Raw genomic sequence first — 22,940 nt, forward strand, 5'->3', positions numbered from 1 at the left:
TCTGATATGGGAACACTTTTTGAATTAAACTGAACAAAAATATAAATGCAACATGCAACAATTTCAAAGATTTTACTGAGTTACCATTCACATAACGAAATCAGTTAATTGAAATAAATTGATTAGGCCCTAATCTATGGATTTCACATAGGAATACAGCTATGCATCTGTTGGTCACAGGTATCTTTAAAAAAAAAGGTAAGGGCGTGGATCAGAAAACCAGTCAGTATCTGGTTTGACCAACATTTGCCTCATGCAGCGCAACACATCTCCTTTGCATAAAGTTCATCAGGCTGTTGATTATGACTTGTGGAATGTTGTCCCACTCCTCTTCAATGGCTGTGCGAATATGCTGAATATTGGCGGGAGCTGGAACACGCTGTCATCACGTCGATCCAGAGCATCCCAAACATGCTCAATTGGTGACATGTCTGGTGGGTATACAGGCCATTGAAGAACAGGGACATTTTCACCTTCCAGGAATTGTGTGCACATCCTTGCAACATGGGACCGTGCATTATCATGCTTAAACATGAGACGATGGCGGCGAATGAATGGCACAACAATGTGCCTCAGGATCTTGTCACAGTATCTCTGTGCATTCAAACTTCCATCGTTGTCCGTAGCTTATGCCTGACCATACCATAACCCCAGCGCCACTATGGGGCAGTCAGTTCACAACGTTGACATCAGAAAACCGCTCGCCCAACATTGTAGAATAATAGTGAAGACACCAAAACTATGAAATAATACACATGGAATCATATACTAACCAAAAAAGTGTAAAACAAATCAAAAAATATTTTAGATTTTAGATTCTTCAAAGTAGCCACCCTTTGCCTTGATGACAGCTTTGCACACTTTTGGCATTCTCTCAACCAACTTCACCTGGAATGCTTTTCCAACAGTCTTGAAGGAGTTCCCACATATGCTGAGCACTTGTTGGCTGTTTATCCTTCACTCTGCAGTTCAACTCTTCCCAAACCATCTCAAGTGGGTTCAGATCGGGTGATTGTGGAGGCCAGGTCATCTGATGCAGCACTCGATCACTCTCCTTCTTGGTCAAATAGCCCTTACACAGCCTGGAGGTGTGTTGGGTCATTGTCCTGTTGAAAAACAAATGATAGTCCCACTAAGCGCAAACCAGATGGGATGGCGTATCGCTGCAGAATGCTGTGGTAGCCATGCTGGTTAAGTGTGCCTTGAATTCTAAATAAATCACTAATAGTGTCACCAGCAAATAACCCCCACCATTACACCTCCTCCTCCATGCTTCACGGTGGGAACCATACATGCGGAGATCATCCATTCACCTACTCTGCGTCTCACAAAGACACAGCAGTTGGAACCAAAAATCTCAAATTTGGACTCAGACTAAAGGACAGATATCCACTGGTCTAATGTCCATTACCTGTGTTTCTTGGTCCAAGCAAGTCTCTTCTTATTATTGGTGTCCTTTAGCAGTGGTTTCTTTGCAGCAATTCAACCATGAAGGCCTGATTCAAGCAGTCTCATGTGAAGCATTTATTTGGGCTGCAATTCTGAGGCTGGTAACTCTAATTAACTTATCCTCTATAGCAGAGGTAACTCTGGGTCTTCCTTTCCTGTGTTGGTCCTCATAAGAGCCAGTTTCATCATAGAGCTCGATGGTTTTGTGACTGCCCTTGAAGAAACGTTCAAAATTCTTGATATTTTCCGCATTGACTGACCTTCATGTCTTAAAGTAATGATGGACTGTCATTTCTCTTTGCTTATTAGAGCTGTTCTTGCCATACTATGGATTTGGTCTTTTACCAAATAAGACTATGTTCTGTATACCACCCCTACCTTGTCACAACACAACTGATTGGCTCAAACGCCTTAAGAAGGAAAGAAATTCCACTAATTAACTTTTAACAAGGCACACCTGTTAACTGAAATGCATTCCAGGTGACTACCTCATGAAGCTGGTTGAGAGAATGCCAAGAGTGTGCAAAGCTGTCATCAAGACAAACGGTGGCTAGCTACTTTGAAGAATCTCAAATATAAAATATATTTTGATTTGTTTAACACTTTTTTGGTTACTACATGATTCCATATATGTTATTTCATAGTTTTGATGTCTTCACTATTATTCTACAATGTAGAAAATAGTAAAAATAAAGAAAAACCCTTCAATGAGTTGGTGTGTCCAAACATTTGACTGGTACTGTATGCTTCAAGGGTGCTTTCTTTCTTTCTTTTTCGGACCTGAGCCTAGGACCATGCCTCTTGACTACCTGGCCTGATGACTCCTTGCTGTCCCCAGTCCACCTGGTTGTGCTGCTGCTCCAGTTTCAACTGTTCTGCCTGCGGTTATGGAACCCTGACCTGTTCACTGGACTTGCTACCCGTCACAGACCTGCTGTTTTCAACTCTCTAGAGACAGCAGGAGCGGTAGAGATACTCTGAATGATTGGCTATGAAAAGCGAACTGAAATTTACTCCTGCGGTGCTGACCTGTTGCACTCTCTACAACCACTGTGATTATTATTATTTGACCCTGCTGGTCATCTATGAACATTTGAACATCTTGGCCATTGTTCTGTTATAATCTCCACCCGGCACAGCCAGAAGGGACTGGCCACCCCTCATAGCCTGGTTCCTCTCTAGGTTTCTTCCTAGGTTCCGGCCTTTCTAGGGAGTTTTTCCTAGCCACCGTGCTTCTACACCTGCATTGCTTGCTGTTTGGGGTTTTAGGCTGGGTTTCTGTACATCACTTTGTGACTGATGTAAGAAGGGCTTTATAAATACATTTGATTGATTGATGATGATTGATTGATTGATTGATTGATTGATTGATGTCATGTTTTCTGTCTTGTTGTGTGTTATGTGTTTGTTGTTATTAGTGTAATGGTGTAATGTCATATTGAAAATTTAAAAATCTTTATTGACAAAATAAAAACCATTCTTCCTTCAGTTATCTATGGCCAGCTCATATTGCTCTGCCTCTTTTACACTAACAAACTGATAATATTTGGTCATTTCAGAACATACATGTAGCTTGTTATATTGAATTAGCAGTTCTATAATTGAGAAGGTAAATTCCTTCTTATATCACATTACCCAGGGTTTCCTAGACCTAGTAGGCTATCATTATCTTCTCAACAGTTTCATTTTATCAACCCACACCACCACTTCAGAGAAATGACAAAGTAAATGGTCTGTCAGATGAAGCCATTTAACTGAAAGACCACTGTCGTATTTTTCCACTGAGCAGCACACCAGACCACCACCCCAACCCCTCTTCTGCTCAATTCTCGCACTCTGAAACCACAGAATGTTCTCTTCTGCGACAGACACTCTTTATCATCGTCTATACTAAGACCAACATCCCCTCAACCTTCCATTTGCTAGTCCCGTTTGAGTACGAGCACACCTTTTCCAATATCAAAAAGGAACTTTAATACGGTACATTATTGCCCAGCCTCTCACTCTCACATCCATCACATAGTGGACAGACTGGTCAAAGGTGAGTTTTAATGTTGTATATTTAGTTTTGCTTTGCACCATTTTTATAGAAAGGAAACATACACAAATAGTTATGTGCATATGGACAAAAATATTATTTTTGAGTACACATATTCTAATAATTGGATTTGACTTTGATAGTAGGCTGCGGTAACACATTTACTACCACATTAGATAACAAAAGAAAGAGAAATTGAACAAAATATGCAGTCAATAAGTACAGTCAATATGCAGTCAATATGTACAGTCAATAAGAGAGTGGCCTTTGAAATGGATACATAACAAGTGGGATGAAACAGAACAAGATTGAGTTTATGCAAGTGTTATGCTTATACCATATTATGTATTTCATAGTTGAGGGTCATGATTAATTTCCATTGAGGATTCAATTCATGGAAGTAGAATTCAAGAATAACCATTATGTAAATTGGGAATATTTATGTAGAAGTTCCATGTACACCAGCACCAAGTTTTCATACGTTTGTGTAAAATATGGTAAACATTGTTAGCTTATGATCTAGCCTGTAGGTTACGTTTGAAGGCTGACTTGCAATAAGTTATGTATGTTATATCTTGGTTATCAATAATTGTTTACTTCATTAAAATAATTACCCTCTAATTCACAAATAACTTTTATTTTTTTCAGCATAAAACAGTGACTTGTAGCTGCCTGTCGCAAACATCTTCTCACCTCATCCAGGATGTCCTTATTGATAGTGTGCCTCTGGGCAGGGCTTATGTTGTCCCTTCCTCGTCCCAGTTGCCAATCATGCATCATCGGTTCAGCCAATGAGTGCAAAGAGGCAGAATTTGCTCCTGGAACCAACCTAGCAGGGGAAGGCTTTGACATCACCAAAATGAAACGCAAAGGAGCCTTTGTCATTGACATGAACGTGTGGAAACGCAAAGACAAGACATGCACCCTCTGTGAGAATCCCTATCTGGAAGGGAAAAAACAGAGGCTTCCTTTGGCTGTGGTGGATTGGAGACCAAACCACCAGTGTAGTATGAAAGTGTCCAGTAAGCTCCATCGCTCCAGTGAGTCTCTCGTCAGCTCCAGTAGCTCTTCTGTGGAGAATAACTGGCAGGTCAATCTAGAGTTAGAGAAGGGATCAAAAAGTGGGAAGTTTATGCTCGCTGGAACCAACTCCAAATTGGCTGAGTACTCCATGGAGAAAACCAAGAGTGACAAGTTCAGTTTCACAAGCCACAGTGTGTCCTGCGGGTATTACAGGTAAACATCAGGTGGCCCACACAGCATGAGCTCATTTTACCCATGTGTCTCTGTGAAACCTCATCTCACAGTTTCCTTTGGGGATTGTAAATAAAAGTATACTTTTGCATGTTTATGGCTGGTATATTTCTGTGATCATTTCATTTTATGAGTGTTTGTCTGTATCCATACAATATTAACCCCCCTCTCTCTTTTCTCTCTCCAAAAATAGCTATCGAGTATCTGGCCAGCCCAAGTTACACCGAGAATTCAAGACAGCAGTGAAGAATCTCCCCAAAATATATCAACAAGAAAACAAACAACGTTATTACAAGCTTATTGATAACTTTGGCACGCATTACATTACCAAGGTGAGGGAGAGAGATGGTCAACATCAAGGTGGTAAATCATCAAGGCAATAGGCACACAAACTACATATCAAAATTAGGGATGTTTGCCCCTAGATGTGCAGTTTACTGGCATCTCTCTGGGAACAGTCATTACTTTCTACCTCTCATCCTGTGTGTAGGTGAGCCTGGGTGGAACGGTGCAGTCTGTGACCAGTATCATGCAGTGCCAGGCCAGCCTGCAGGGTCTCAGTGCAGAGGAGGTGAAGATGTGTCTGGATGTGGAGGCGACTGCCAGTGTGGGTGACAGTAACAGCTTGAAGACTGAGTTCAAGCACTGTCAGGAGGATAAGTCTAAGACAGAGAGCAAGGCCAGCTTCTCCAGTGTCTTCAATGATAGGTGGGGAATTATAGTCTGCTGCTCTCTCACATATAGATTCTCCCTCACACAATATCTTTATTTCTGTCTCTCTCTCTTCACACTTCCCTAATCATTACATACTCCCTTGCTAAAATGTGTATTGCCCCTCACAAAAACCTTTCCCCCTCTGACACCCTACAGGTTCACAGAGGTGAAAGGAGGCCACACCACAGAACCAGAGCTCCTCTTCTCTGCTGAAAAAGATCCCGCCTCCTACAAGCAATGGCTGGACTCCCTACCACGCTATCCGGACATCGTCTCCTATTCGCTGGAATCTCTCCATGAGTTGCTGCCCACCACCAACCCAGCTCGGAAGCACCTGCGAAAGGCCATCAGCGACTACATCCTGGAGAATGCCTTGTGGAAGAACTGTTCTGAACCCTGTCAAACTGGCATCAAAAGTGACCACAGAGACTCCTGCGTCTGCAGCTGCCACAACAACCCCGGGGTGAGCGCCGACTGCTGCCCCACCCGCAAGGGCCTGGCGCGGGTGATCATCACTGTTCAGAGAGGGGCCAACCTGTGGGGAGACCACACCACTGCCACTGACGGCTACGTGAAGGTGGCTTTCGCAGGCCTGACAATCGGACGCACTAGAGTTATCTACAACAACAACAACCCCAGCTGGGCAATGAGCTATGACCTGGGAACCGTGGATCTGTCAACCAGTAAGAAGCTGAGATTTGAGGTGTGGGACGAGGACGACAAGTGGAACGACGACCTGTTAGGAGAATGTGAGAAGGAGCTGACAGCCGGGGTGAAGGAGGATCTCTGCAACCTCCAGCATGGCCAAATGTTCTACAAGTGGGAGGTGGTGTGTGCCCCCAGTCTAGGTGGCTCCGCCTGTATGGACTATGTGCCCTCCCCTATGAATCCCCACCTGGAGAAGGTTTATGTGTCTCGCCACTCCCGTCTCATTCCAAAGGACATGCTGGTGAGTATGGGAGTGTTGGTGGACGAACCCAATCTCCATGGCAACAAGAGCTTCAGTACAGGGAACAGAGAGTGTGGTCGATTTTAGAGGTATGCATGGTGATCCATGTCAAAACCCCAGATCTTTTTCAGGTAGATTTCTCCAACCTAAAATAATAAAATAAATGTTTTGGTAAAATGTGTTTTGTTTTCTATACTGTATCTTTGAACTCCCGAGTGGCACAGCGGTCTTAGGCACTGCATCTCCGTGCAAGAAGCGTCACTACAGTCCCTGGTTCAAATCCAGGCTGTATCACATCTGGCCAGTATTGGGAGTCCCATAGGGCGGCGCACAATTGGCCAAGCATTGCCTGGGTTTGGCCGGGGTAGGCCGTTGTTGTAAATAAGAATTTGTTCTTAACTGACTTGCCTAGTTAAATAAAGGTTACATTTAAACAAAATAAAACAATTTGAGTATTAGTTGCTTGTTTTGTACTTGTTTGTGTTTATTTACAAGGTAGCTTGCATTCAATTTAAAATTGTTGAATGATTGGGTTACTTTATGCATAATAAAATGCTTATAGCACACACAGGGAGATCTCTTTTATGTCTCAAATGCAAAGTTATCTGAAGTTAACAATCAGGCAATATGTACATGTTGATGCAAGATGAGCACGTGCATAGCTGTCATTTCTTTTTATGTCAGGTGTTGTATTGCTACGTTATGTTTTGTTGCATTTGGTTTCGTTTACTGTCTGTGAGATACCAGTTGTTTGAAGGCACAGTTGCATTACTTGAGAGGAAGGGCTATGGTTTCCTGTGCACGGATGAAGTTTAGGTGACGCCATGCAAAAGACAAATGAAACGAACTGCGTGTTGAGATAACGACCAAACTATTTCCGTTGTGGAACACGATAAAGGTCTTTGGGGATACATTGTCAGTAATAGCAATACAGTAACATAAGAAGTACTATGTCATGAACAAACACCACTAGCATACTGAGGTACTAAGGAATAGTTTTTCATACACATGACATCTTCTGTATTTAATATCCCTCACAACGTCCCAGAGAATATCCCCCTTTATAATGACCTCAGAAGAATTCAGGTGTCAGGTTTTGGGAACAGGTCTTTGAATTTTATTTGGTGTTGATTTAAACTCATAGAGCTTCAGTCTTAAAACTCAACCCCCACATCACATGTACAGTACATTTACCATACTGTTGCCAAGGTTAAAAGAATGAGGAGACTGACAGACATTATACGGTTGCTTTCTGACCTTTAGTGTGAAATGGATATGAACACAAACACACTGGCAACACAATCTCCAAACACAGTAGAGGAAGAGAGGGGACAGACACACAACAATACAAAAGACAAGGACCATGAACAAAAAAACAGACAAATACAGAAATGTAACAACAGACCAAACAACAAACATCACAATGAACACATGATGGAACGGAACAAATATTCACTTGAAGAAGGCCTCAGCTGATTGACTTAACCTGGACATAGAAAGAGAGAGAGAGAGAGATAAGAAATGATTTTGAGTGATGCAGCTGGTTAAAGAGAACAATAAAACAAGGTAGGCCAAGAAGCTCTGATCTAAATTACTAGTAAGGTGACTTCATGTGCTCAGTCACAGAGACAAGCATAAATTAGTAACAAACACTCATCCCACCCACCTTTGTATCCTCCATTTCCAAAGAATCCAGTCAGTCCACCACCACCATATTTGCTTTCCTTCCCTCCTGCTCCTGAAGGAGACACACAGTCAGAGGTTTAGGTTTTGTTAGTTCAGCAGACAACAAAACAACAAAACAAATAAAAATGCAACGGTGTTAATGGACATCCCTGGTTAGATGTAGGAACCAGTGGAGGCTGGTGAGGGGAGGATGGTTTACAGTAATGGCTGGAATGGAGTCAATAGAATGGACTGCAACACATTTCATTCCATTCCATCCACTCCATTCCAACCAATAATCTCCCTCTCTTTCTCTATAATAAAATGACTATAACGGCTGGAATGGATCTACTCCATTACTATGAGCCGTTCTCCCCTCATCAGCCTCCACTGATAGGAACTAATATGGTTATTCTGACAGAAGAGAGCAGGACTTTCAGTCAGGGAATGTGACTTTATAACTTACCGTTACTGTAGGGGCCACTCTGACCTGCACCCAGCTGTCCTTGACCATAGCCTAAGCAGAGCCAAGATGAGAGTCGTAGCAATAGTTACCACAAACAGGACACACAGACACAAGGGACATTTACAAGACACGCACAGAACACGCACAACAGACTAACACTGAAAAATGTGTGCTCTTCCTCACCCACATGCATTCACACCTTAAGCAGTTACCACACACATCATTTCCCTTGGCAAGCAGTGTAGGGGTTGTGGTTGTGAGTGTGTTTAATCACCTGCTGGCTGTGCTCCATAGCCCCCTCCGTTTCCTGAAACGACAAGAGACAAGTACCCACATGTAAATAGGAGGAACAACGACAAACACATTCAGACATACTACAGAAAACACACAAAATCCTATATAGCACATGAGCAGACGGACGTACGGACACACAAACACATACGTATAGCGACAGACGACACATATAGGACAAACGGACATGTACTCAAAGACATGTACCATTTTTGCAAGGTGGTTTCCCACCACCAGTCGCAGGTCCATAAGGCTGTGCACCCTGTTGTGCACCCTGTGGCAATCCACCGTTGCCTTTAGAGAGATGGTCAGAGACAGCAGAAGCAAGACAGGTTTAGAGAGAAATGACCACACAAACAAGCACATAGTACACACTCAATCTCTGTCTCTCTTTCTCTCTCCACACACACACACACACACACACACACACACACACACACACACACACACACACACACACACACACACACACACACACACACACACACACACACACACACACACACACACACACACACACACACACACACACACACACACCATATTTGCCAGAGGATTTGCCTCCATCACCACCACCAAGGCCCAGTTGCTGAGCACCATAAGGGAAGCTTCCATCACCTGCTGGGAGAGTTTATTACAACAAGTGTATTTAATTGTGTCTAATACTGTTATAACAAGACCTCACATAAACATTCACAACCACACACACAAACATTTATTTTTCTTCCTCACACATCCACACTGTATGAGCAGGGTCACAAGTCACAGCAAAGAATTATAATACAAAAGAATCCTTGGGTCACAATGCTCTTACCATCCAGTCCAGCAGTATTGACTGGGGCGCCATTGTAAGGAAGCTGACTGACTCCACCCCCTGTGGAACACCACAAGGGTCACTTATAGAGTCTCATCATCTCTCCTCCCACCCCACAGACCACATCAATGCATGGAAAACATATGACTCAATTATGGCATCAACTGTATGCAAATGTGTAAAATGACAGTGACCCTTGAGTTTTTGACAGTGACCTTTGAGTCCCTCTGTTGCTGCTTCAGTGTTCATCACTGACTTGCTTTTTTCTTTGTCTAATCCTTCTCTTCTCTCCATCTCTCTACTTTTCAGCCTCTCTATACCTCTTTATTTTTCCTGACCACTCTGTCCTTTTTCTGCCTCTATTTTCTCTTGTTCTTCCTTTGTTCACCCTCCCCTCTCTTTAGAGTGTATTTACCCAGGCCAGTATCATGTCCCAGCCCCATAGGCTGAGCAACCCCGTAGGGCTCTGGGCCGTACCCACCCAACTTCCCACCATCAGGCCACAGCCCAGCAGGGACCACAGGCTGGCCCCCATAAGGCAGAGCACCACCAGGACCAGAGCCAGCACCCCCTACAGACACACACAGGGTACTGCATGAAGGAGGAGGCATGCGAGTTAAACAGAGATGGATTACACAGATTACACAGTGCTGATCAGAGTGAGCATAGAGAGTGTGTCAGATGAGAAGTGAAACACAGAATGTGTGTATGATTGTGTGAAGGTAATCATAAAATGGAGAGACTTCAATTTGTTTCGCTATGCGTCCTTTAGAATGAAGATATATGTAGATATAATCATCCAGATGATGTCATGAATGATGTGCTGAACATGCATATTTTGATGAGCTGGCATTCCTGAAACAGATGTTTTCCAAACATAACTGTCTGGTTAAAGGGGTCATCCATATGGTGCACGTTTATGGATTATCACATGATTATGGATTATTACATGATTATGGATTAATTGATCAGGTATGTTTCAGATGGTTATTCCCGATGGTAATTGGGAGTGTTTAGGGTGAGTGATTAGGTATTACACTGTGACATGTCCAGGGAGCGTTTCATTACTTTCGTTAGCATGCATGTTTTGGAGTGTGATGCTATTAGTGACATCAATTAGGGTGAAAGTTATTCTCCTTCCATGTGTACATCCTGCTTGTTGATGCCCTCTATCTTTCCAAGACAGGACATTTTAGGGAAAACATCCACTTCTTGACCCCTCTTCTTCCATCTCAGGGTGACTTCCTCACCATATTTCTCCTGTCCCTGTGGATATCCTCCTGCGCCAAGACCTAGAATAGCAGAGGAATAAAACAAACGATGAACCCCTGGGCAGTTAACTCTGTGGTTAGATAGAGGTCCCCTAAAGTGATGAAGAAAACCCCACATAAGACAACTAGGAGATATTGACAAGACATGGTTGGCAGAACATTGGCATGGTCCAGAGTTATTTCCAAATGGGAGACAATTGCTACACCTAGCATCCACACTGTTACATTACACCTAGCGTCCACACTGTTACATTACACCTAGCGTCCACACTGTTACATTACACCTAGCGTCCACACTGTTACATTACATCTAGCGTCCACACTGTTACATTACACCTAGCGTCCACACTGTTACATTACACTTAGCATCCACGCTGTTACATTACACCTAGCGTCCACACTGTTACATTACACCTAGCATCCACACTGTTACATTACACCTAGCATCCACACTGTTACATTACACCTAGCGTCCACACTGTTACATTACACCTAGCGTCCACACTGTTACATGACACCTAGCATCCACGCTGTTACATTACACCTAGTGTCCACACTGTTACATTACACCTAGCGTCCACACTGTTACATTACACCTAGCGTCCACACTGTTACATTACACCTAGCATCCACACTGTTACATTACACCTAGCGTCCACACTGTTACATTACACCTAGCATCCACGCTGTTACATTACACCTCTTACCTCTCTCAATGCAGACTTTGAACGATTGTTATTTGTTTTTGTGAGTAGGCCTAAGTAAGATCCTAATTAGGAGTTGTTATGACAGCTCATGCAAGTGTTATAATGCACTATAATGCCTTATTTGTATATATGCCTCATAGAAAGTGATACTAACCTTCCTCATCTTACTGAGAGCGAGTCAAGTTCACATAGAATAGAGTAGTTACCAGATTGAGCTATTATTGAGTTATTATTTATGCTGCTGGTGATTCTCTGATCCACCTCTACGCAGACGACACCATTCTGTCTGTATACTTCTGGCCCTTCTTTGGACACCGTGCTAACAAACCTTCAGACGAGCTTCAATGCCATACAACACTCCTTCCGTGGCCTCCAACTACTCTTAAATGCAAGCAAAACTAAATGCATGCTCTTCAACCAATCGCTGCCCGCACCCGCTCGCCCGTCTAGCATCACTACTCTGGACAGTTCTGACTTAGAATATGTGGACAACTACAAATATCTAGGTGTCTGGTTAGACTGTAAACTCTCCTTCCAGACTCACATTAAGCATCTCCAATCCAAAATTAAATCTAGAATCAGCTTCCTACTTCGCAACAAAGCATCCTTTGCATTACTCATGCTGCCAAACTTACCTTCGTAAAACTGACTATCCTACCGATCCTTGACTTCGGCGATGTCATATACAAAATAGCCTCCGACACTCTACTCAGCAAACTGGATGCAGTCTATCACAGTGCCATCCGTTTTGTCACCAAAGCCCCATATACTACCCACCACTGCGACCTGTATGCTCTCGTTGGTTGGCCCTCGCTTCATATTTGTCACCAAACCCACTGGCTCCAGGTCATCTATAAGTCTTTGCTAGGTAAGGCCTGCCTTATATCAGCTCACTGTTCACCATAGCAGCACCCACTCGTAGCACGCGCTCCAGCAGATATATTTCACTGGTCACCCCCAAAGCCAACTCCTCTTTGGCTGCCTCTCCTTCCAGTTCTCTGCTGCCAATGACTGGAACGAATTGCAAAAATCACTGAAGCTGAAGACTTATATCTCCCTCATTAACTTTAAGCATCAGCTGTCAGAGCAGCTTACCGATCATTGCACCTGTACATAGCCCATCTGTAAATAGCCCACCCAACTACGCCATCCCCATATTTTTTTTTCTTCTCCTTTGCACCCCAGTATCTCTACTTGCACATTCATCTTCTGTACATCTATCACTCCAGTGTTTACTTGCTAAATTGTAATTATTTTTTTACCCCTATGGCCTATTTATTTCCTGATCTCCCTAATCTTACTACATTTGCACACACTGTATATAGACTTTTCTATTGTGTTATTGACTGTACGTTTGTTTATCCCATGTGTAACTCTGTGTTGTTTGTGTTGCACTGCTTTGCTTTATCTTGGCCAGGTCGCAGTTGTAAATGAGAACTTGTTCTCAACTGGCCTACCTGGTTAAATAAAGGTGAAATAAAAAAAAGAATGAGTTGTTACTGGTTATGAATGGTTACCTCCTGCTCCCTTCCCTGCCTTGCCTCCCAGCCCAGCAGCACCATCCGCTAACACTGTTGGGTACCCAATCCCTGAAACATAATTATGTGCATATGTTTGGAGCGAGCAGTCGCACCACGCTTCGCTCCACAGGTAATATTCCACTTCGCTACATTACAACGGCTTGATTTGTTTGATCTGAGCAATTCTTCTTAGCTAGCTACATAGCCGTCTTTGTATCAAAGATAATTGTGTAGTTTAGAGTAACTGAGTAATTATCGAGGCTAGCTATCTTCGTCCTCCTAACGTAGTCAACACTGCTAGCTGCTAGCTAGCTAGTCATCACTGTTAGCTAGCCAACTTCTACCGACCAACAGCACCGCAGAAACTATTACATTACAACGCAACGACTTGATTAGTGTGGTGTTAGTGTTAGTTAGCCAGCTACATAGTTGTCTGTGCTGTCTCTGTATCTAAGATAATTGTGTAGCTTGAGTTTGAGTATTATCGAGGTGTGCTAGCCAGCCGCGACGCGGCGCCAGACTTACTCAACACACCTAGTCATCATTAACCCACTGCCAGATAGCCATCCGTTACCGACTAGCAGCGCTGTAGTTACTAATACTTCACAACGGAACGATTTGACTAGTGCAGTGTTACCTAGCGAGCTACCTAGTTGTCTTTGTCATAGCTTGATAATTGTTAATTGATAATTGTTAGCTAGCCAGCCATCGAGGTTAGCTAGCCAGCTATTTCCGTCCCCCGCGACGCCATTTTTCCTAACCTAGCCAACTATTACCGACGAGCAGCATTGTTGAAACTAAATACACTACAAGGAACGTCTTGATTAGTGTTATGTTAGCTAGCTAGCTACAAAGTTGCTTTGTATCATGACAAGGTGTAGTACTGAAACTACCGAGGTTACCTAGCCAGCTACACGTTCAAAGTCAACAACGCAGCCACTGCTAGCTAGCCTACTCCACCAGCCAGCAGTACTGTATCATTTTAGTCAATAACATTTTTGCAACGTAAGCTTAACTTCCTGTACATTCGAGACGTGTAGTCCACTTGTCACTCCAATCTCATTTGCATTAGCGTAGCCTCTTCTGTAGCTTGTCTACTATGTGTCCGCCTATCCCTGTTCTCTCTCCTCTGCACAGGCCATACAAACGCTCCACACCGCGTGGCCGCTGCCGCTCTAACCTGGTGGTCCCAGCGCGCACGACCCACGTGGAGTTCCAGGTCTCCGGCAGCCTCTGGAACTGCCGGTCTGCGGCCAACAAGGCTGAGTTCATCTCAGCCTATGCTACCCTCCAGTCCCTAGACTTCCTGGCGCTGACGGAAACATGGATCACCACAGATAACACTGCTACTCCTACTGCTCTCTCCTCGTCTGACTACGTGTTCTCGCATACCCCTAGAGCATCGAGCCAGCGGGGTGGTGGCACTGGAATCCTCATCTCTCCCAAGTGGACATTCTCTCTTTCTCCCCTGATCCATCTGTCTATCTCCTCATTTGAATTCCATGCTGTCACAGTTACCAGCCCTTTCAAGCTTAACATCCTTATCATTTATCGCCCTCCAGGTTCCCTTGGAGAGTTCATCAATGAGCTTGACGCCTTGATAAGTTCCTTTCCTGAGGATGGCTCACCTCTCACAGTTCTGGGTGACTTTAACCTCCCCACGTCTACCTTCGACTCATTCCTCTCTGCCTCCTTCTTTCCACTCCTCTCCTCTTTCGACCTCACCCTCTCACCTTCCCCCCCTACTCACAAGGCAGGCAATACGCTTGACCTCATCTTTACTAGATGCTGTTCTTCCACTAATCTCATTGCAACTCCCCTCCAAGTCTCCGACCACTACCTTGTATCCTTTTCCCTCTCGCTCTCATCCAACACTTCTCACTCTCCCCCTACTCGGATGGTATTGCGCCGTCCCAACCTTCGCTCTCTCTCTCCCGCTACTCTCTCCTCTTCCATCCTATCATCTCTTCCCTCTGCTCAAACCTTCTCCAACCTATCTCCTGATTCTGCCTCCTCAACCCTCCTCTCCTCCCTCTCTGCATCCTTTGATTTCCTCTGTCCCCTATCCTCCAGGCCGGCTCGGTCCTCCCCTCCTGCTCCGTGGCTCGACGACTCACTGCGAGCTCACAGAACAGGGCTCCGGGCAGCCGAGCGGAAATGGAGGAAAACTCGCCTCCCTGCGGACCTGGCATCCTTTCACTCCCTCCTCTCTACATTTTCCTCTTCTGTCTCTGCTGCTAAAGCCACTTTCTACCACTCTAAACTCCAAGCATCTGCCTCTAACCCTAGGAAGCTCTTTGCTACCTTCTCCTCCCTCCTTAATCCTCCTCCCCCTCCCCCCCCCCCTCCTCCCTCTCTGCGGATGACTTCGTCAACCATTTTGAAAAGAAGGTTGACGACATCCGATCCTCGTTTGCTAAGTCAAACGACACTGCTGGTCCTGCTCACACTGCCCTACCCTGTGCTTTGACCTCTTTCTCCCCTCTCTCTCCAGATGAACTCTCGCGTCTTGTGACGGCCGGCCGCCCAACAACCTGCCCACTTGACCCTATCCCCTCCTCTCTTCTCCAGACCATTTCCGGAGACCTTCTCCCCTACCTCACCTCGCTCATCAACGCATCCTTGACCGCTGGCTACGTCCCTTCCGTCTTCAAGAGAGCGAGAGTTGCACCCCTTCTGAAAAAACCTACACTCGATCCCTCCGATGTCAACAACTACAGGCCAGTATCCCTTCTTTCCTTTCTCTCCAAAACTCTTGAACGCGCCGTGCTTGGCCAGCTCTCTTGCTATCTCTCTCAGAATGACCTTCTTGATCCTAATCAGTCAGGTTTCAAGACTGGGCATTCAACTGAGACTGCTCTTCTCTGTGTCACGGAGGCTCTCCGCACTGCTAAAGCTAACTCTCTCTCCTCTGCTCTCATCCTTCTAGACCTATCTGCTGCCTTTGATACCGTGAACCATCAGATCCTCCTCTCCACCCTCTCCGAGCTGGGCATCTCCGGCACCGCGCACGCTTGGATTGCGTCCTACCTGACAGGTCGCTCCTACCAGGTGGCGTGGCGAGAATCTGTCTCCACACCACGTGCTCTCACCACTGGTGTCCCCCAGGGCTCTGTTCTTGGCCCACTCCTATTCTCGCTATACACCAAGTCACTTGGCTCTGTCATATCCTCACATGGTCTCTCATATCATTGCTATGCAGACGACACACAATTAATCTTCTCCTTTCCCCCTTCTGACAACCAGGTGGCGAATCGCATCTCTGCATGTCTGGCAGACATATCAGTGTGGATGACGGATCACCACCTCAAGCTGAACCTCGGCAAGACGGAGCTGCTCTTCCTCCCGGGGAAGGACTGCCCGTTCCATGATCTCGCCATCACGGTTGACAACTCCCTTGTGTCCTCCTCCCAGAGTGCTAAGAGCCTTGGCGTGACCCTGGACAACACCCTGTCGTTCTCCGCTAACATCAAGGCGGTGACCCGATCCTGTAGGTTCATGCTCTACAACATTCGCAGAGTACGACCCTGCCTCACACAGGAAGCGGCGCAGGTCCTAATCCAGGCACTTGTCATCTCCCGTCTGGATTACTGCAACTCGCTGTTGGCTGGGCTCCCTGCCTGTGCCATTAAACCCCTACAACTCATCCAGAACGCCGCAGCCCGTCTGGTGTTCAACCTTCCCAAGTTCTCTCACGTCACCCCGCTCCTCCGCTCTCTCCACTGGCTTCCAGTCGAAGCTCGCATCCGCTACAAGACCATGGTGCTTGCCTACGGAGCTGTGAGGGGAACGGCACCTCCGTACCTTCAGGCTCTGATCAGGCCCTACACCCAAACAAGGGCACTCCGTTCATCCACCTCTGGCCTGCTCGCCTCCCTACCTCTGAGGAAGCCCAGTTCCCGCTCAGCCCAGTCAAAACTGTTCGCTGCTCTGGCACCCCAATGGTGGAACAAGCTCCCTCACGACGCCAGGACAGCGGAGTCAATCACCACCTTCCGGAGACACCTGAAACCCCACCTCTTCAAGGAATACCTGGGATAGGATAAAGTAATCCTTCTAACCCCCCCCTTAAAAGATTTAGATGCACTATTGTAAAGTGGTTGTTCCACTGGATATTATAGGTGAATGCACCAATTTGTAAGTCGCTCTGGATAAGAGCGTCTGCTAAATGACTAAAATGTAAAAAAATGTAATGTAATCATCAATCAATTAGAATGATGTCTGTATGTGAGCGGGTCAGTTAGTTGGTCAGCCACCCACAGATGTTAGTTGGTTGGCTATAGATGATGAGACCTACCGGCTCCATAACCATTGCCTCCAGTACCAGCACCGTAGCCATTGCCATAGCCTGTGGAGAAGAGGGGGCATGTTAAAAACCTTGACAAGAAAGCAGACATTTAGTCTCAAACAAAGTCCACAAACAACACTGCATGCAGCTTTCCAACTCCTCTGGCTTTAGTGTGGGCTTGTTTAATGTTGTGGCAGACGTTTTCCACAACAGTACTTTCTGTACAGGGGATAGAAAGGTTAAAAGATAAGGACAGATGCATGCCTTGTACAGACAGAAGGATAGACAGATAGACAGACAGACAGACAGACAGACAGACAGACAGACAGACAGACAGACAGACAGACAGACAGACAGACAGACAGACAGACAGACAGACAGACAGACAGACAGACAGACAGACAGACAGACAGACAGACAGACAGACAGACAGACAGACAGACAGACATGCCAACGCCAAATACCTGCAGGCACTGCATTGGCCCCCCCAGGTAGGCCTCCACCTGCATGAGAACAAAAGAAGTCGAGGTCACTTCCTGGTGGTACAGACCCTGAGGATCTGTCTTCTCTCATTTAAGATCACTTCTCAGTGACAACTTTGGTGCAGTTGTCTTCCATCTCTAGAGAGTCAGCTATGTTTCACACTGCTACTGTACTCCTCAGTCATTCCCAACATATCTATTGAATCTCGTATTTCATCGTCAATACCTCAGCTCTATACTTCAGTCTACAGTGTCCTCTAACTGTACTTATATTTTAAGGCATTTGACCTTAATAAAGGAATTTGACCTTAGCATTTGACAAGGGGAAGCATGCTGACTCACCATTCCCATTGCCGTTACCCGCTCCAGCCCCGGGGTATGCTCCTCCCATTTGATCACCATAACCTGTGATGACAACCAAAAAACATTAGAGCACAGCACATCATTCATAGAGAGAGTACTGTGGGATATTTCATAACGAGAAAAGAGGAGATTGGCACCTGAGATCAAAAATCGAGTGAAGAAGATGGCAAATGGAAATGAGAGAGAAAATGAAAGGTGGGAGAGATAATAAGAGAGCAAGAGAAACAAAGAAAGATAGAAAATTTAAACTAGAGAGTGCAAAAGTGTGATAATTAATAGGCCTTACCCGCTGATTTGCCTGCTCCACCCTGGGGGTATCCTCCTGCTCCACCCTGGGGATATCCTCCCTGTCCCAGATTAGCACCTGAGAGAGAGAGAGAGAGAGAGAGAGAGAGAGAGAGAGAGAGAGAGAGAAAGAGAGAGCAAGAGTGAGCAAGAGTGAGGAAGAGGGCAAATGAGAGTGAAAGAGAAAAAATAGAATAGAAAGAGAGAGAGAAGAAAGAAAGAGAGAAATAAAGAGAAAAACATGGCGACAAAGTAAAAGGCTCACCACCACCAGCTTTGCCTGGTTTTCCTGCTCCACCCAGTGGGTATCCTCCTGCTCCACCCTGGGGGTATCCTCCTGCTCCACCCTGAGGGTATCCTCCTGCTCCACCCTGGGGGTATCCTCCTGCTCCACCCTGGGGGTATCCTCCTGCTCCACCCTGGGGGTATCCACCTGCTCCACCCTGGGGGTATCCACCAGCTCCACCCTGGGGGTATCCTCCCTGTCCCAGACTGGCACCTGAGATAGAGAGCAAGAGCGACAAAGAGCGAAAAATGGATTGAGATAGAAATATAGAAAGACAAAGATATATAAAGAGAGACAGAAATAGAAAGACAAAGATATATAAAGAGAGACAGAAATAGAAAGACAAAGATATATAAAGAGAGACAGAAATAGAAAGACAAAGATCTATAAGAGTGACAGAAATATAGAAAGACAAAGATATATAAAGAGAGACAGAAATAGAAAGACAAAGATCTATAAGAGTGACAGAAATATAGAAAGACAAAGATATATAAAGAGAGACAGAAATAGAAAGACAAAGCGAAAAGCTTTGCCTGCTCCATTCTGGGGGTATCCTCCTTGTCCAAGACCTGTAGCATAGGTGCATTCATTACTCAAGCGATCATCTACGTTTAAATGAATTTCAATTACATCACCTAACATGCATTAGAATGTACTGTGAAGAGGTAACATGGAACCTGTGCCAGATTTAGTAATGTTTCCAATGATTTTCTTTATGCCACAGAATAGTGAGCCATCCATTGAAAGGAGAAAAGATGTTGGTTAGGTTTCTGTCTGTCAGTGTCAGTTCCATTACCTGCTCCATAGCCGTTGTTTCCTGCCCCAGGATAGCTGCCAGCTCCAGCACCGTAGCCTGTGGAATAAGTCAACAAAGCTCAGCACAAAACCCTGTGATTGACTTGAGACTGAGCGACACGATCCCTAAACTCATCGCATTGTGATTGACCCTGTTACCTGTGGAGGAAAACATACAGCGAGCACTCATCACATAATACTGCTATTGGCTCCTAGCCTGCGGAGCACAACATCCATGCACATTACATATCACTGTGATTAGGCTGTAGCCTGTGACACACAACATCCATGCACATTACATATCACTGTGATTAGGCCGTAGCCTGTGACACACAACATCCATGCTTACCACATAACTGTGACCAAACAGAAAGATATGTTTACACAAATCCAAGCCACAGTGAAAATAAGACAAACCTACAACTCAGGTCAAATTTCAAGTCAACCATCCCTAAAGCGATTCATCAAAAGCTTTCAGTGTGCTTCTAGAACACGAACATAGAGCCAACAAGACCGGTGCATCATTCATTAAGGGTATTATCATATACAGTGCCTTCGGAAAGTATTTAGACCCCTTGACTTTTTCCACATTTTGTTACGTTACAGACTTATTCTAAAATTGATTAACTCGTTTTTTCCCCTCCTCAATCTACACACAATACCGCCCAATGACAAAGTAAAAACATGTTTTTAGACATTTTTGCTAATTTATAAAAAATAAAAACGTAAATATCACATTTACATAAGTATTCAGACCATTTACTCAGTACTTTGTTAAAGCACCTTTGGCAGCGATTACAGCCTTGCGTCTTCTTGGCTATGATGATACAAGCTTCATAACAGGCTAAAACCTGTATTTGGGGAGTTTCTCCCATTCTCCCCTGCAGATCTTCTCCAGCTCTGTCAGGTTGGATGGGGAGCATCGCTGCACAGCTATTTTCAGGTCTCTCCAGAGATGTTCGATCGTGTTCAAGTCCGGGCTCTGGCTGGGCCGCTCAAGGACATTCAGAGACTTGTCCCGAAGCCACTCCTATGTTGTCTTGGCTGTGTGCTTAGGGTTGTTGTCCTGTTGGAATGTGAACCTTCGCCCCAGTCTGAGGTCCTGAGAGCTCTGGAGCAGGTTTTCATCAAGGATCTCTCTGACTTTGCTCCGTTCATCTTTGCCTCGATCCTGACTAGTCTCCCAGTCACTGATGCTGAAAAACATCCCCACAGCATGATGCTGCCACCACCATGCTTCACCGTAGGGATGGTGCCAGGTTTCCTCCAGATGTGAAGCTTGGCATTCAGGCCAAAGAGTTCAATCTTGGTTTCATCAGACCAGAGAATCTTGTTTCTCATGGTCTGAGAGTTCTTTAGGTGCCTATTGGCAAACTCAAGTGGGCTGTCATGTGCCTTTTACTGAGGCGTGGCTTCGGTCTGGCCACTCTACTATAAAGGCCTGATTGGTGGAGTGCTGCAGAGATGGTTGTCCTTCCATAGAGGAACTCTGGAGCTCTGCCCGAGTGAGCATCAGGTTCTTGGTCACCTCCCTGACCAAGGTCCTTCTCCCCTGATTGCTCAGTTTGGTAGAGCGGGCAGGTCTAGGAAGAGACAAGGTGGTTTCAAACTTCTTCCATTTAAGAATGATGGAGGCCACTGTGTTCTTGGGGACCTTCAATGCTGCACACATTTTTTGGTACCCTTCCCCAGATCTGTGTCTAAAAACCTGTTCTCGGTTTGTCATTATTGGGTATTGTGTGTAGATTGATGAGGATTTTTTATTTATTTAATCCATTTTAGAAAAAGGCTGTAAACAAAATGTGGAAAAAGTCAAGGGGTCTGAATACTTTCCAAAGGCACTTTAGCCATTGACACAAAGTGATTGCTACAAACGACAGTGATTGGCACATGCAGGTGGATATAACACACAGACAGCTAGATTGTATGGGGTTACCAGTTTTGGTTGCTTTAGCACCCTGTCCATTGGGCTCTCCCACTCCTGGACCATATCCTAGAGACCACAACAAATGTTACTCGATAGTGCTACCTACACAATATTACAGCCACAAAGGAAAATAGAAAAAAGGAACAGACAGAGGTTTACCATTGCCTTTGGCTCCCTGATCACTGGGAACTCCAGCACCTGGACCATATCCTGGAGACCACTAAACAAGTTAACTCTGTAGCTTATAATAATAGAAACAGCGTCCCTCTGTTATAGCGCTTGCAACACCAAGGGTTGTGGGTTCGATTCCCGCTGGGGCCAACCATTTATAAAATGTATGCATGCGTGACTGGAAGTCGCTTTGGTTAACAGTGTCTGCTAAATGGCATATATTATTATATATTATGTGTCCGGCTCAAAGGACCATGAAAAACAACACCACCCAGAGAGTGGTTTAAAATAAGAAACATATCGCCCTGTCTCCTCCTACTGTGTCATTGTCCTAACAGGGGACCCACTTTAAACAGTACCTCTTCCTGTGTCCAACCCTCACTGGGTGGTGCCCAGACACAGTGACGTTCCAGAGACTGAGAAAGTGGTTTACCATTGCTTTTACCACCATTGAGGACTCCAGCTCCTGGACCATATCCTCGAGACCACAACACGTGTTACAACCACTGATTATTCAAAACCATTTGCATTCCCACAACACACTGCTCTTTATCCTAGTAATTCAACACATAGATTCTTAGCCATGCACAAAACAATATCACAGAGACTAGATGACTAGCATTTGGGAGGATATCAGCAAATTTCATGTCACCAAAAATATAGTTTTAAAGATAGTTCTAAATATACAGCTCCACTTCAATACAGAAAGAGACAGAGACAGAGACAGACTGTGACACAGACAGGGTATCAGAGGTTTACCATTGCTTTCAGCACCGCTGGGTTGCTGAACTCCTGGGCCATATCCTAGAGACCACACTAGTGATTACTTTACACTACTTGCTCAACACTGTTTACAATTGACCATTGGAAAGCTCTGTTACATCCTTTCCAGAACAGTTACAGGCATTCTGTCGGGTTAAAGCGAGACTTACTTCCAATATGGTCTTAACTGTAAAGCTGACAAAGACATAATTGTTGCAGTGGCAGTGCCATCCAGCATGCAGAACAATGTGCAGATCACCACTGATGAAGACTAGTCAGAGAAACAGAAACAACCCAGTAGCAGAAATCTACCATTTTTAGCACCAAGCCCAGTAGACACTCCAGCTCCTGGACCATATCCTGGAGACCACAACAACTGATACTGAACACTGGTTACTCAACAAGCCCAGTAGACACTCCAGCTCCTGGACCATATCCTGGAG

General features: G+C 45.0%; 2 protein-coding genes across 33 annotated transcripts in view; one reads left to right on the top strand and one right to left on the bottom strand.

The window, feature by feature from the left end:
* Positions 1–3,299: 3,299 nt before the first annotated feature.
* On the top strand, positions 3,300–6,862 carry LOC106606884 (perforin-1). Its single transcript, XM_014203336.3, has 5 exons — positions 3,300–3,490; positions 4,136–4,723; positions 4,935–5,073; positions 5,232–5,449; positions 5,612–6,862. Exons 2-5 carry the CDS (start codon positions 4,191–4,193, stop codon positions 6,489–6,491), a joined length of 1,770 nt encoding a protein of 589 aa, XP_014058811.2. The 5' UTR covers positions 3,300–3,490; positions 4,136–4,190; the 3' UTR covers positions 6,492–6,862.
* A 631-nt stretch (positions 6,863–7,493) lies between these two features.
* Positions 7,494–22,940, bottom strand: part of LOC106601582 (uncharacterized) — a 31,254-nt gene continuing 15,807 nt past the window's right edge. For 8 of the 32 annotated variants that reach the window (XM_082971854.1, XM_082971846.1, XM_082971794.1 and 5 more), the window contains 17 exons: positions 21,724–21,774; positions 21,574–21,630; positions 19,639–19,695; positions 18,822–19,055; positions 18,558–18,635; positions 18,251–18,313; positions 17,891–17,929; positions 17,436–17,486; positions 13,136–13,207; positions 10,891–10,932; positions 9,641–9,700; positions 9,367–9,447; positions 9,034–9,120; positions 8,810–8,842; positions 8,536–8,586; positions 8,071–8,142; positions 7,494–7,890 (listed from right to left, as the gene is read on the bottom strand). In XM_082971854.1, coding sequence (XP_082827980.1) covers positions 7,886–7,890; positions 8,071–8,142; positions 8,536–8,586; positions 8,810–8,842; positions 9,034–9,120; positions 9,367–9,447; positions 9,641–9,700; positions 10,891–10,932; positions 13,136–13,207; positions 17,436–17,486; positions 17,891–17,929; positions 18,251–18,313; positions 18,558–18,635; positions 18,822–19,055; positions 19,639–19,695; positions 21,574–21,630; positions 21,724–21,774 — 1,133 coding nt within the window. In that variant the 3' untranslated portion in view covers positions 7,494–7,885. The remainder of the gene's footprint in view (positions 7,891–8,070; positions 8,143–8,535; positions 8,587–8,809; positions 8,843–9,033; positions 9,121–9,366; positions 9,448–9,640; positions 9,701–10,890; positions 10,933–13,135; positions 13,208–17,435; positions 17,487–17,890; positions 17,930–18,250; positions 18,314–18,557; positions 18,636–18,821; positions 19,056–19,638; positions 19,696–21,573; positions 21,631–21,723; positions 21,775–22,940) is intronic. The other 24 variants (XM_082971832.1, XM_082971933.1, XM_082971926.1 and 21 more) reach the window with 9 other exon arrangements.

The sequence above is a fragment of the Salmo salar genome, chromosome 03 (genome assembly GCF_965601325.2).
Source record: "Salmo salar chromosome 03, fSalSal1, whole genome shotgun sequence".
In the NCBI taxonomy this organism is placed as follows: Eukaryota; Metazoa; Chordata; class Actinopteri; order Salmoniformes; family Salmonidae; genus Salmo; species Salmo salar.